At 33.5% G+C, this 13,513-nt stretch overlaps 1 protein-coding gene across 1 annotated transcript in view; it reads right to left on the bottom strand.

The window, feature by feature from the left end:
* Positions 1 to 8,710: 8,710 nt before the first annotated feature.
* The window catches only part of LOC120636942 (zinc finger protein chinmo), a 48,533-nt gene continuing 43,730 nt past the window's right edge, over positions 8,711 to 13,513 (bottom strand). The window contains exons 5-7 of the mRNA XM_039908521.1: positions 11,961 to 12,166; positions 10,375 to 10,572; positions 8,711 to 9,606 (exon numbers count right to left, since the gene is read on the bottom strand). Coding sequence (XP_039764455.1) covers positions 9,413 to 9,606; positions 10,375 to 10,572; positions 11,961 to 12,166 — 598 coding nt within the window. The 3' untranslated portion in view covers positions 8,711 to 9,412. The remainder of the gene's footprint in view (positions 9,607 to 10,374; positions 10,573 to 11,960; positions 12,167 to 13,513) is intronic.

Raw genomic sequence — 13,513 nt, 5'->3', positions numbered from 1 at the left:
CTAAACCTATTTACGAACGATTAGAACGATTTTGAAATCGTTTTGTCTCCTAAACATGAGCGTCCAACTCATGTTTAGGAGACAAAACTTGCTTTATCTTAGTGATTCATGTAATCCAAGTAAATTTAAGAAGGTAATAAATTAAAATGATAAATAAATTTTCAAAACAAACAATATGAAATGAAACCATTTTATTATATATTTTAGCAACATTTTTTTATTAATTTAAGAATTCCACAATGGAACAATTTATTTTCCATATAATATCTATACCTAAGTCAGAATGTAGGTACGTGACGTGGGATTTGTTATTATGCATTATATATTTATAATTAGTGCACATGGACTATTATAGTACCTGTATCAAAGTTCGATTTTTACAGAATTTTTACATTTATATTGAATAGATGTGCGTGATGAAGCGAAAAATTGGGATTCATAAAAAATCATGTTTAGCTTAAATAAAATTATTTAGTGTTATAATATTGTAAATATAATATTAAATATTTTAATATATTAGAATAAATAATAAATTGCATTAACTATAAAGGCTGCTTAACATAATGAGGTAGATGAAAACATTAATTCCTAGATTAGAAATCGTAGACAATGTAGTCTATTCGAAATACGAAATACAATGCGAAAAAATTAACAACTTTTTAATAATTAATATGACAAATAGATAGATGAATCTCTTTCCTAGTCTAGGTTCATACGCTTCATCACGCACTGTAGTAAGTAAGGAATAGTGAAGTGAAAACACAAAGCTAAATACCATAAAAGACCAGAAACACTTAAAGTGGAGCCATAACACTCGCACTCATTAAAACCTAACTCATCCACATATATCCAATTCACTTTATTCATTTGAATTGAAAGCAAACGTAACAGTTATACATCTACTCACATTAAACTAACAAAAAGAATCCACCGTAATATTACCACTCTAAAAAATTCGCTAGATTAAATTAAGAATGTTAGGTTTGTACAGGGCTTTAGGTGTACCAGAACTCCACTTCAGAACTTCACTTCCAGTCACAGAATACTCAAATATTGGGTACATAGTTACGCATGTCGATCATATCAAAGACGCTTAAAGAATTTCCTCAAATGTGTTTTAGATATGTTTTTCAGACAAATACTGCATTGCCAATGTATTCAGGCAACCTCAAATTAATGTGAGTGCCTTTTTAGCTTCGTTCAACAATGTACCTACTCGATATTCAGTCATCATGGTAGACATAAATATCTCGTGCCGCCCATAAAAGCCCGGCTGGACGTTTGCTATGCAGCAAATGAAAAATTTGAGATTGACGATTATTTCTTTTATCTATTTAATTTGAATATTTGAGCATAAGTAACACATGAATTTTATTTGCGCATTACAACACGACCCGGTCGGTTGTAAAAAAAACATGGTGGCTATTTCCTAAAACCCTGTATAACAGATTAATTCGCTAAATATTTAACGAGCCGCGTGGCCTCAAATGGATAAATTCGTATCGGGCCCTCTGAAATTTGGATTCCAGAGGCGGTTTTTGATGCTGACGCGACTCAACCCAAAACAAGCGTATGGTCTTACCAAGTTGCCAAACATCTTGACATGCCCTTTTTCGTATGCCATTATTTAATTTTGTACATCTAATTTATATATGTACACTCAACCCGCCTTTTCCTTCCACACACATCTCCCCCCTACATTTACCCTATCGTTTTGTACAAAAAATGAAGTCAACTAATAAAATATCTAATGTAAAATCACAAGAGTGCTATTCTTACTGTTAAGGAATTTCAATATTTTCTTTTTCCATATATATAAAAAAGTCGCTTAAAAAAATCACAGACAATCACTTTCCCTTTACAGACAAACACCATCGACGACCAATTAGTTCTTACTAAGCATTAGTTAGCTACGTACAAAATCCTACTTACGTTTTACAACCACGATGGTTTACATTACAATCTTACAATCGATACACTATCATCCTAAGCCCGTGCCCTTAGTACGAGGTTGCACAACTCGCAAACCTAGATAGTTTTTGAGCATCGAAATTTCGTAACACAAAGCTTTTTTTTTTTATTACTTCTGCTAGCGTTGCTGAACATTGGTGTATGAATGAACTAAGAGCATCAAGTTCAAGAACTATATGAGAAAATCCCTTTCCCTTTCACTTTTCGATAGTCTATATACCGCGACGTTGACAAGTTGAGTAAATTCGTACTAAGGATACTGTACTCTTTTGAGTACGTGTATACCCTTGCTCTCTACAAGAAGAAAAACCAAGAAAAATAAGGTAAAAACCGTACCGATATGGGAAACATATAAGTTGAAGTTTCGTATTATTCCTTTAATTCTCACAATGCATGAAAGAGTACGATTTTATGTTGGATATTCTAAACACGAAACCTCAACCCTTATAAATATGAACATTAATTAATATAATAAATAACACACATCGTCGTTTACCCAATCCTAAACTGCGGGCTGCCGTACATATTATTATTTTGCATCATAGAATCCATATTCAATTTTGTACTCTATTCAGATAGACCTACGTTAAATTATACTTTAGCGGATGCTCCAAAAAATATACGTTTTGGCAACATTTACATAAAATCCGACATAAGTTTTCCTCTTTTTAATTACATTTGTACTGACAATAACTTTAAGACTTCAATTTGTACTTTAGTTCTTGAAGAAACGTGCTCGTGGCCTCAACAGCTAGAATCGCGGACGTTAATCACACAATATTTAACACCAAGAACATCATAAAGTGACACCAAGATAATTTAAACTTAATGAGACTATTATTCGATGAATTTTCGCGAGACTTGATGTATATTTACAGCTATGAAATGATATCAGTTTTGGATCTTCAAGAAATGGTATGAAAACTGTTTGAACGACATACTGAACATATTTGTCAGTGAAAATTATACACATTAATACTGCATACTTAACATCTATGCACAAACAAGTTATCGATGATCTGGTACCTCTTTATTATTTAGATTTATACCGCCTGTAAAAATTGAATAGTAACATCTCTTACAGTAAAAACTCTTCTAAAGTTCCAGGCGTCAGAAACTATAAAATTGTTGGATATTTGCTAGGTTGCTGGGGCAGTTCATCGATATTGGGTTTTTACTACATTCTTTAACTTTTTATGAAACATTAAACCTGTACAATATTTAAAGAAGTTCACTGGTTTTGATTCTTAAATATTTTGTAGGTACAAACATTTTATATAAGCTCAAGAACTTCGATTTCATTTTCCAGTGGTTTCAAACATTTATTTTGCACATCATCTTCTAACAGCACAACGCCCACCATAACTTTATCATTAATTCTTACGATTTATTCACACAATTATTATAATTTGGTATTGAAAGATATTTATAGAGTTATCAAAGTTCGATAGCTTACGGTAACATGGAAAAAATCATTGCCGATCCATATTTTATTTACAGGTATACATGTTAACTTGAAGGTGTAATATTTTCAGTTGAATTGATGATCAAAATGAGCGAATGATATCATTTTTTTACTTACCTATTAATGCGAGAGAACATCTATAATAATTCATTACTTTGATTATCAAATTCGTAGAGATAAATACTCGGGGAGACCCCTCGATGACGCTAGTGCACCCTTAACACATAAAACATCGAATGAATGACTTAAACAAATACCTGTCCATTGTAGTGCAACTAGATTATGATTATACGAACGTCAATTCCCTAAATAACGTACTTAAATTTAAATGTACAATAAATGTTAAACACGATGGACGGGTGTAACTTGTCGAGAAAAAAATATAAAATGGAAAAAAAAGGAAAATAAGGTAGCAGAAAAAACAAAAAAAAAACCAAAAAAATATTTTTGTTACATTTTTTTTAATTCGCTGAAACCTAACAAACAATATTTTTTCATTTCTCATCTCCTTAAAACATAGTAACATCTATGCAACACAAGAAATAACTGGGAAAAAGTAATAATAAAATTATGAAAAAAAAAAAGGTTTTATACTCCTGAGAGTGAAAAAGGTACAATTACGCTGAATGGCTCACGGCCGATCTCTCAACGGTTTTTGCGGCTTAAAATGAGGTAGAACATCAATGAGATTATTAATAACTAACCTAATTATTAACACTTACTTAAATTTTATTAGGACTATCAACTCAGCTAAAAGGTAACTTTAGATTGCGCTCAAATCTCCATGCACTCCTCAATTGAGCATATTCGCCGAGTTGAAAGCACTGACTACCTTGCAGAGATTCAATTAACGTGACAGAGTTTATAATTAATTAGTCATACTATAAATTAAACGCCGAATCATTTTATTACATCACAATTAATCTTATTTTTTTTTTTTACATAAAATCACTCCGCGCGTTCAATCAAATTTAACGATCCAAGACAATAATTAAAATATGTAAGTAACTACATAATATTCAAACGTTAATTTAATACTTGCACGACGGTCGTATAATTTAGATAAGACTCAACTTGAATCCTGAGGTAGCATATTTGTACTTTAATTTTTTTTATTTTTTTATTTTCTCTTAACGACTAAATTACATTAATTCTTCATATAAAAATCTATTTAAAAGCTTAATTATTACTAAATTATATTCCTCGAGGTAGATTAACTTACGTACTAGACGGGCTGTGCCGTGCTTAACATTCAACGGTATAATTTTTTCTGCAACCAAAATTGGAGGCTCGACCAGCGATCTTCATGACCAAATAGGCTGAATGTAGAGACACTGCGTAGCCCATGTGACGGCAGAGGGTCACCATACCCGTAAAAATCTTTGGCTTTACCATCACGACATATCGCGATATATTTACATAAAAGTAAAACTTAAAAAATACGTAAAATTCAACATTATTCCTACCACAAATGATACCAAACAGGAGCCATTAGCCAAGTAATGTAAATGCAGTTTTGAGTCAGTGAATCGGTACGGGTAAAAATGCAAAGCTTAATGTAATGGAAAAACTACTTTTAGATTGTAAGTAACTGAGAGTAATGAAAAAAGAAATTAGACACTCTTTACTCATTTATTTGCCACTGGTAAGACATATAAAATCCTAAAAGCTGACAATGAAACAAGAATACTTTTATGTAGTTTTTCTCTCTAAAGAGTTTGGGTGTCAATAGAATGACTCAGTTCACTCATTGGAAGGGATTTTTTCATATTGATTTATTACGACTTAAGGTCGTCCAAAATGTTAAATTTTAGTGGAAACTTTAGATCTCTCCCAGTTATTTTATAAGTTTTGAGTATCTCATTTCATCTGGCATGATTTAATTCTAATATGAAATAGTTTCAAGAAAGTTTTTATATTTCGTTAATCTGTACAGCTAATATTAAACATTCCGTTCACTTGCTCCAAACAGTAACATCGAACTTAACCAATTTTTCATTATTCTTCACATCCATAACATTAAATATAGTCATCAACTGCGCGCCAATTAGCGAAACTATACAACATATATTTGCACAATTTCTAAACAGAGTTACAAGCACTAAAAACGTGAGAGATCGACCAAAGCCGAAGGGGATTGCGATACACCGACTAAGAGTAAGTTTCTTATCACATCAAATACAACATTTATATCTATTGGGGACTACTAGTAAATCGTCCACTTACATTAAAATTTAACAATGAAATAACTTAATTGAGACATGATCTCAAATATTCCATAACGTACAGAATAATTTAAAAATCACGAGGTCAAAAGAAGATACAAGATGTAAACAATCAAAATTGACTTAATGATATCGTAACTTTAATTTGTACCTTACGATTATTAGACAGAAGTGATGCAAACTATAGAAATGTAATGGCGATCCCTAAGTGTCAACTTTTCGGACATTCTTCAATACCCCTTAATTACAAAAACTAAACGCAATAAATTGAAAAAAAAAATAAAAGCTTAAAACGTGATGCAATCTGCAATTCCCTTTTTATGTATCACAAATAAACATTAAATGTCAAAAGAAATCACATCTATGAATTTTTAATTCATATGAAAAACGTAAGGACAAAACAGAATACTCAACTTCTGCCCTTTTACTTAATTTCTCAAAGAAAGTAAAAATAAATTTAACAATTAAACCAAAATAGCAAAACACTTGTTCTTAACAATATACCTAACACAAAATGCCAAAAATATGAAACAATAATTACTTAATAACATAATGTGAATCAAAATAGATTCGTCCGTCATAGAGTTTTTTTTTTCCGTAAATAGTTTATTTTAGTTTTTATAACGTTCGAAAACCTAATTCATATGTTGCAGACTCAATCAGAGACTACATACATATCATATTTCGTGTCCATAAATCTTATATAATTTGTACCTCAGACGCAGAAAAGATAAAGAAAGTACTAGATATTTTTAATCCAGGATATTACCAAGCACGTCTTGGGAATTATAGTAGAAACATACAAAATCACAAAAATAAGTTTGGTTTTGAATTGAGTACAGAGTGCATTTTGTTGTAGCTTTAGATATTCCGAATCCACGTTTGACGGATAGTTGTTATCTTAGGTTTAGGGGAATTTCGATGTCCTAACTTCGCTAAGGGGTTCGTCTACCTTACATTTCAATAAAATTAATTTGTCCGAGGTACAAATAACACAGATGTTGTTTTTACAGGATTTTTTTGTAGCCTTTGGTATAAAAATTATAATATATTTTTTATATGCCGCTAGCAACGCTCTTCAATATATTATAGTTTATATTTTTCACAAATACCGCGAAATAATATGCAATAGTTTAATAGCATTATTTCCACGATCCAACCAAATCCATTATTGTTTTCCCAACAACACGATTTTTAGGCCACAACTTATTTTTCACTTTTACATATTGCGTGTAAAGTTATTTTTTCCAGCATTATATTTCAACGCCATCACTAGACTTCTTTATGACCGTAAGTCGAATATTTAAAACAAATAACAACAAATTGATAGTTTAAAATACAGCTTTAAAAAATATATTTTTGAAGGAATTGCTCATACTCCATTTGAATATAAATCTACTATGCTCTACGATTTACTGTTAAGAATAAAAATAGCATCTTTAAAATTGTACAGGAAATCTTTGACGAATAAAGTGAGACAGTTTAATATAATTTATCTTTGTTTAACTTATATGTTTATAATTAGGTACAACATTCCCATCCATACTGACACAAAAGGACTGCTTATATCAGTAAATTCTATATTAGCAAAAGTCTTAAATGCGATAAGTTTAATGAGGTAAATAAATTCGGGAACCCGCTCCCAAGTAGGTAACATGAAAGACAGAAACTACAATTGTAATCACTGAGCCTTTTTAAAGAGTTAATCATAAAAATAAAATTTAAATATACACTAAAATATGAGTTTAATAAATATGAATGCAACTCATTCCTAAATATCAGGAATAATACACGCAGCCGCTACATTCACACTTACAACAAAAAATAAAATAAATTATATATTGTGCTTCTCCACTAGAATAAGTAACAAATGAATATCATTATTTTACTTTCGCACCAGACGTTTTTATCAACCCAATAGCGTTATCAATCTAAGAGTCACTCAGGGCATATTTTGTCGTTTTACGTCCGCACGTACAAAGGAAAATAATACACTACCATTGGGCCGTAGTATGCGCGACAGACCATGATTGTATGGACATACAAGTCAACTGGCAATGCGATTTCACATAGCATTATTTTAGTGGTAGGAGCTAAGACTGATGAATGACGAATTCTCTTACAAACTTGTGATGTCGGACGCCCCTTCATTAACAGAATTAATAACATACTTTCGATACACATTACATTCGATAGGCAATTATAAAAGTGAACTTAAGTGATTCAAGATACTACAAATCAGTAAATGCTGATAAAGCGTAAAAAACCCCGAGTGACTTTTTGATAAACAAAAGCAAACCGGTAGCTTTATTAAAGTGAGAAGAAATCTCTCTGGCGCAAAAGTGTCTATACGAACTAATATTTTTTGTTAGTTATTCTTATGGTGATACTTAAAATTGAGTTTATTTGGCACTATCCCGTTTGCTTTGCGTATTAAGATCAACTTAAAATCATATAGTTCGGAATCTAAATGTTATTTAATATATTTCAAATATTCAACGAGCACCGACGGTATCCACACAACAATAATTATAATACATTAACACCGTCGAATGCTCTTATAAATAATTATTCTTTAAATCTCAACCGGTTGCACTCGACATGACTAGGTATATAAAATAAGTGGCCGTTATCTATGTGTAACTATAGAGAAAAACAAAATGTAAAAACGGAATGTTAAAATCGATACCATCGCAAAAAAACATATAATCATTTGGTCTCAATAATAACATCCTAACAGGTGTATCTGCAGCGTATGACTTTAATGAACTGTACAAACATTCAAGCGTAAATCCTTACACGCAATTTTTTTTTAACACATTTTTACCTACCTACTTACGCATCTAGGGCAATTGTACTTTGTACAAACTGAAACCGTTTGACTGTACAGTACAAACTGTTGGAACTCCTACGTTCCATACCCGATTGTTTCTATTTTCTCTTAAAATGAACAAAGTGGCAAAAACGAAAACAGAGCCTGTCCTTATTGTATCACAGATGTGTTCAAATAAAATAAACTTAACCCGGTTTAGCAGTCTATTGTTATGAATATAGAATAAAATAGTGTAAATAAAAGTATAGTTGTAGAATTATTTTGCCACCGTGCGACGTCAAACGCATGTCTCAACCTAGGCCAAGGCGTTAAACATTCTCCTATTATTTACATACACTAAAGCCTGTGACCATCAGTCTCAACATCATTTATAAGATTCCCTAGCTCAGTTTAGTATAATAAAAGCTATGTCATACTCAACCGAGAGCTCAAAATAAATCTTCTAACAAAGGTAACTTCATCTCACAGTCAAAATAAGGTACGTAAACGCGATGAGGGTGCAATAATAAAGGTACAATATGTTTAAAACACTTACCAGACATACGAGCACTGAGCAACCATTCCGAGTTACACGTGAATATTAAATTAAGTAACAATTATCGCAAAATTCCAAAATCTTAAAAAATCTTAAGATCAATTTTTGAGGTAGATTACTGTTACAAAATATGCATCAACGAGGTATTAAATTGTACGCAAGTTACAAAGAGTAGAGACGCACGGGGGACCCCCGTTCTGACTAAAAAAAAACGAGACACGAATTCACCAACGCATAGACAGACTGTCGAATTTACAAATTCTACTTAAATTCGATAGTTTATTCTCGTTTTGCGTTTATGAAAATCGCGCAGCATCACCCGCGTGCGTCGGAAAGAGCAGAGGTAGATCGGTTGATAAAAGTTAAAAACTAAAAAGACAGGTTTACTGCGTATGATTAGCCAGAGGGCGTTGGTGCTCGCGGGCGATGTGACGCCGCACTGTGTTGTTGCGCGTGAACGTGCGCGAACAGTGCGGGCAGGGCACGCGTATACCTTGATGCCGCTGTCGGATGTGCGCGCGCAAATTAGTCTCGTATCCGTACAATCGCTCGCAGTATGGGCACTTTAATTTTTTACCTGGAAATCGACAAAAGTATTGTAAGTTCGAGAATTGAGTATCAGCCCATGACCAAACGCTGAAGACAGTTCTTATCTCTCAAAGGAAAGGTGACTTTGGAGTTATGCGGGTAGGACTAGGACCAGGAATAGGACTATTGAGTTCTGGGCCAAAGTTTGCACTTTGTCAGCCTCGTGGATCACGACCTAAAGCCTTCATCATCATTGTGGAAGGAGACCCTGCAGTTCCCTGTAGTGGGCCCGTAATGGGTTGATATTGATGATGATGAATAACTTGTAAAACTACAAAAACCTCAAAATTTGGCAAAACTCATAGCCAACTTTTTTTATGGTAATACCTAACAGACCAAGCAGTGCCTATCAATTTGAGGCGTAGGTGTTAAGCCACATGTGCATGTAATTACAACGTCCTTCAGACTTGCTTTGCGGCAGAAATAAGCGCTCTAAGTCTTAAGAGATTCTACAGGATTAAAATTCTTCTTAACTATACCAAGGCATCATCGGGTTTTAAAAATATACCTACTGGTAATCAATCAATCATGTAGAGTAAGTAGTAGTATAGCCATCTTAATAGTTTTGATGAGAGGGTAAAATACATTGTTTATGATGAATATTTTTTTTCTGATAAGGGTAATTAATTATGATCTTTTAATTTTTTATTTATTTATTTCGGAAAATCAACAGCTTTTTGTCCATCGTTTTTACGTTGTGAGTTATAGTTGATGTTCACCTTTGTACAAGTTTTCATAACAGAGAAAAAATAATTACCGTCAGCAGTAGCGATTCCGCCGGACTTGCTCGTGATCAGTTTCGTTGGCCAGATGTTGTCGGGGCTCGGTTTGGGAGGTACGGGCGAGGTGTCGTTTGTCTTGTCGTGATAGTTTGTCGTCGGTATGGGCACAGCAGGGGGTGGTGAGTTGTTATATCCACTGGCATTGAAGTCATTTTCACTTTTCACCCGTAAATCTGGAAAGTTAAAGTTTGTTCCTTAGAAGTGTTGTTTAATTAATATTTTGCCTATTTGGTAGTACTTCATACTATTGAGAATTATTATTCAAGTGTAAGACAGTATGTAGCTTAGTTTTGATCGCCTCGAGAACAATTCGCAGGATACCAAATTGACCTCCCGCGCCTGATTATTTTAACAAGCGTTCCATGAATTAACGCAGGTGACCTGTTCATATCCGATATTGCTCTCACAATGATTAACTCATTATGTTCGAAGATATGAGTTCTATTACTTATAATAGAAAAAATATTATTATTTTACTCTTTATTTGTACACCACTATGAAGTTAGGAAAAAAAACAATAGAAATACAAAGACAGAAGTAGAATACAAAAGGCGGCCTTATCGCTTCGTAGAGATCTCTACCAGGCAACTTTTGGATTAGGACAAGATGAGCGAGAGCGGACAGGTGGTGTAAAATTATTATAAACCTACATTCAAATAGCTAAATACACATAAACAAAATTGCACAAATAAGAAAAATATAATAAATAAATATAAAATAATAAACTAATATATACTCAATCATACATAAATACTTATGAATATATAGATAATAGAAAATAAACATAATCAAGGTACTAAATGTCGTCATTATTGTTCAAGATAATATGCTTTCACCGCGTTTTTAAATGTTTCAAGCGATTTTGCCTCACGTATACGTATTTAGTGGGAGCGCATTCCACAATTCAATAGCTTGCACTGTAAACGTGAGTTTATAGAACTTCGTCTTGTGAAAAGGCATGTGAAGTGTCAGCATACGACGTGATCTTAAATCAGCAGGCAACCCTACAAAATAAAATTCTTCCTTCAAGTAAAAAGATGTTTTAGGATTAAATAACACACAGTGCAGAAGTGAAAGGACATGCATATCTCGGCGACGGCGAATAGGGAGCCACTTGAGCTTTTGTCGAAATTCAGATACGTAGGCCAAATATTAACCGAATAGCAAGATTTTGAAGACGCTCAAGTTTGTTTAGCTGGTCCTAAGTCAAATTAAGATAGCTTGCGTCCGCATAGTCAAGAATAGATAGAAGGAGGGAATGTGCCAACATAACTTTAGTCCGGGATTGGGAGAATAGATCTTAGGCATCGCAGTGAGCTCATGGTCGCAAACTTACGTCTACTTATTTCTTTTATATGTGTGGACCAAGACAAATCCTGACCTAAATATAAGCCAAGGTCTTTAACGGTAGCACAAAAAGGTATACCTAATATTTACAAGATTACAAACTGAACTTCCTTGCCTGGGTCTTGTGGCAAGGAGAGGTGGACTGTATTTAACGAAGATGCGATGAACTTAACTAAAATCTCCTCAAAAAGTATCCCGAGGGTAGCAAACTGACCTTCCGCGCCTTGGTCGTTCGACAAGCGTTCCATCATTTCGTCATTAGCTGAGGCGGCTCGTTCATATCCGTTGTTCTTGACTGGGTTGGCGAGAGTTGACGTGCATTCAGGGGTCGTTTCTTCGTATCTTGCACCGGCACCCGGTGAAGAACGGGTGTCGGGCTCGTCAGCAACACTTCCACAGTGAGACGATGATGAACTTTGCCTGAAATTACCATATTACAATTTATAATACTACCTCGTTCATCTAGTGCTAGAGTCTAAGTTAGTAAGTACAGCTATAGATCATGAAATCGTAAATTATAACAAAGTTGGAACTACACCAAAGCCACTTGGATTGTCTTGGCCACAGGCTTGATGTCGCGGCTTTATTTTAATTTTTTTAAATTTTGAAAATACGGAATCGGTGTCGCTGGGAATACTTTTAACTAGTATCGAGATGCAGTGTCACCGACGTATACGCCAACAAAGCCGCCGGATGTAGTCGGCGAGCCGGTGGTTTTTATTTTTGCCCAGACTTCTTAGCGTACCGAATGGACTTATTAAACTGATGCACTGAGTACAAAAACTGACAATGAATATCTCTTTAGACAAACCGTAACAGCTCAAGACGTTAGATGCTTAAAAATACAGAGGACTATTACAAAAACCTTGTAATTCTAACCTTAAGACCAAACGTTCAAGGACAAAAATTAAAAAATATTATGGATTTAAATAAGGTTGCATAATAGTAGTTTATGAAACGGTTGCACAATATTAAAACACGAGTATATGTGATACCTGCGAGAAGTTATGCGCATTTAAAATGATTTATCTAAACTCATGTAATAGATATAGTGTGTAGGTCGTAAAATCTAGATAACATTTGGTGAAACTTTTTCCTAATTCTGTTGATATGAGATTGGTTACCGTTTTCGTTGCTGATTCTTCAATGGTGACATGAATCAAATTTTCTGTAATTCAGTGGCATTGCTAATATATAAAAAATTACAACAAAACACAGTAGGTATCTTCGTCATAAAATTGACGGCCAGAAGGCCGTCATTTTTATGACGCATGGCAGGCTGATTAGAAAATCAGCCTGCTATGGATTATAGCTGTTTTGTGACTTAAAAGTTCCCCGCTATATGAAATTAAAGGTTGTAAAAAAAATGTTAGGAAAAGAATAAATGTTTTTTTAATTCATATTAAGAAGGCAAAAGTGGCTCTAAATGGTTCGATTAACACACGTAGCTGCGTTGCCAGTTTATTATTCTTGGCTGGACCTTGTCTGACACACTGTCGTGTGTTTTCAATATAATTTAATTTATGACAGATGTTTATGACATTAAGACATCAAATCAAATCTTACTTTACTATACACTTCTACGGTAAAGTGAGTTTTCATTTGATTTAGTTTAATACATTATTAGTGACAAAATAATAAGTTACTTATTTTCTTTTTTGACTTCATAATTAGGATTGTAAGCAGTGGTGTGCATGTCCGGGAGGTATGCAGATGATATGAAATGGGTTAAGTTATATTCAACTAGTATATAGTGCTATAAAAACT

This window comes from Pararge aegeria, chromosome 3 (assembly GCF_905163445.1).
Source record: "Pararge aegeria chromosome 3, ilParAegt1.1, whole genome shotgun sequence".
In the NCBI taxonomy this organism is placed as follows: Eukaryota; Metazoa; Arthropoda; class Insecta; order Lepidoptera; family Nymphalidae; genus Pararge; species Pararge aegeria.
Note: the sequence above shows the minus strand (reverse complement) of the source record. Positions and strands in the feature narration are given on the sequence as shown.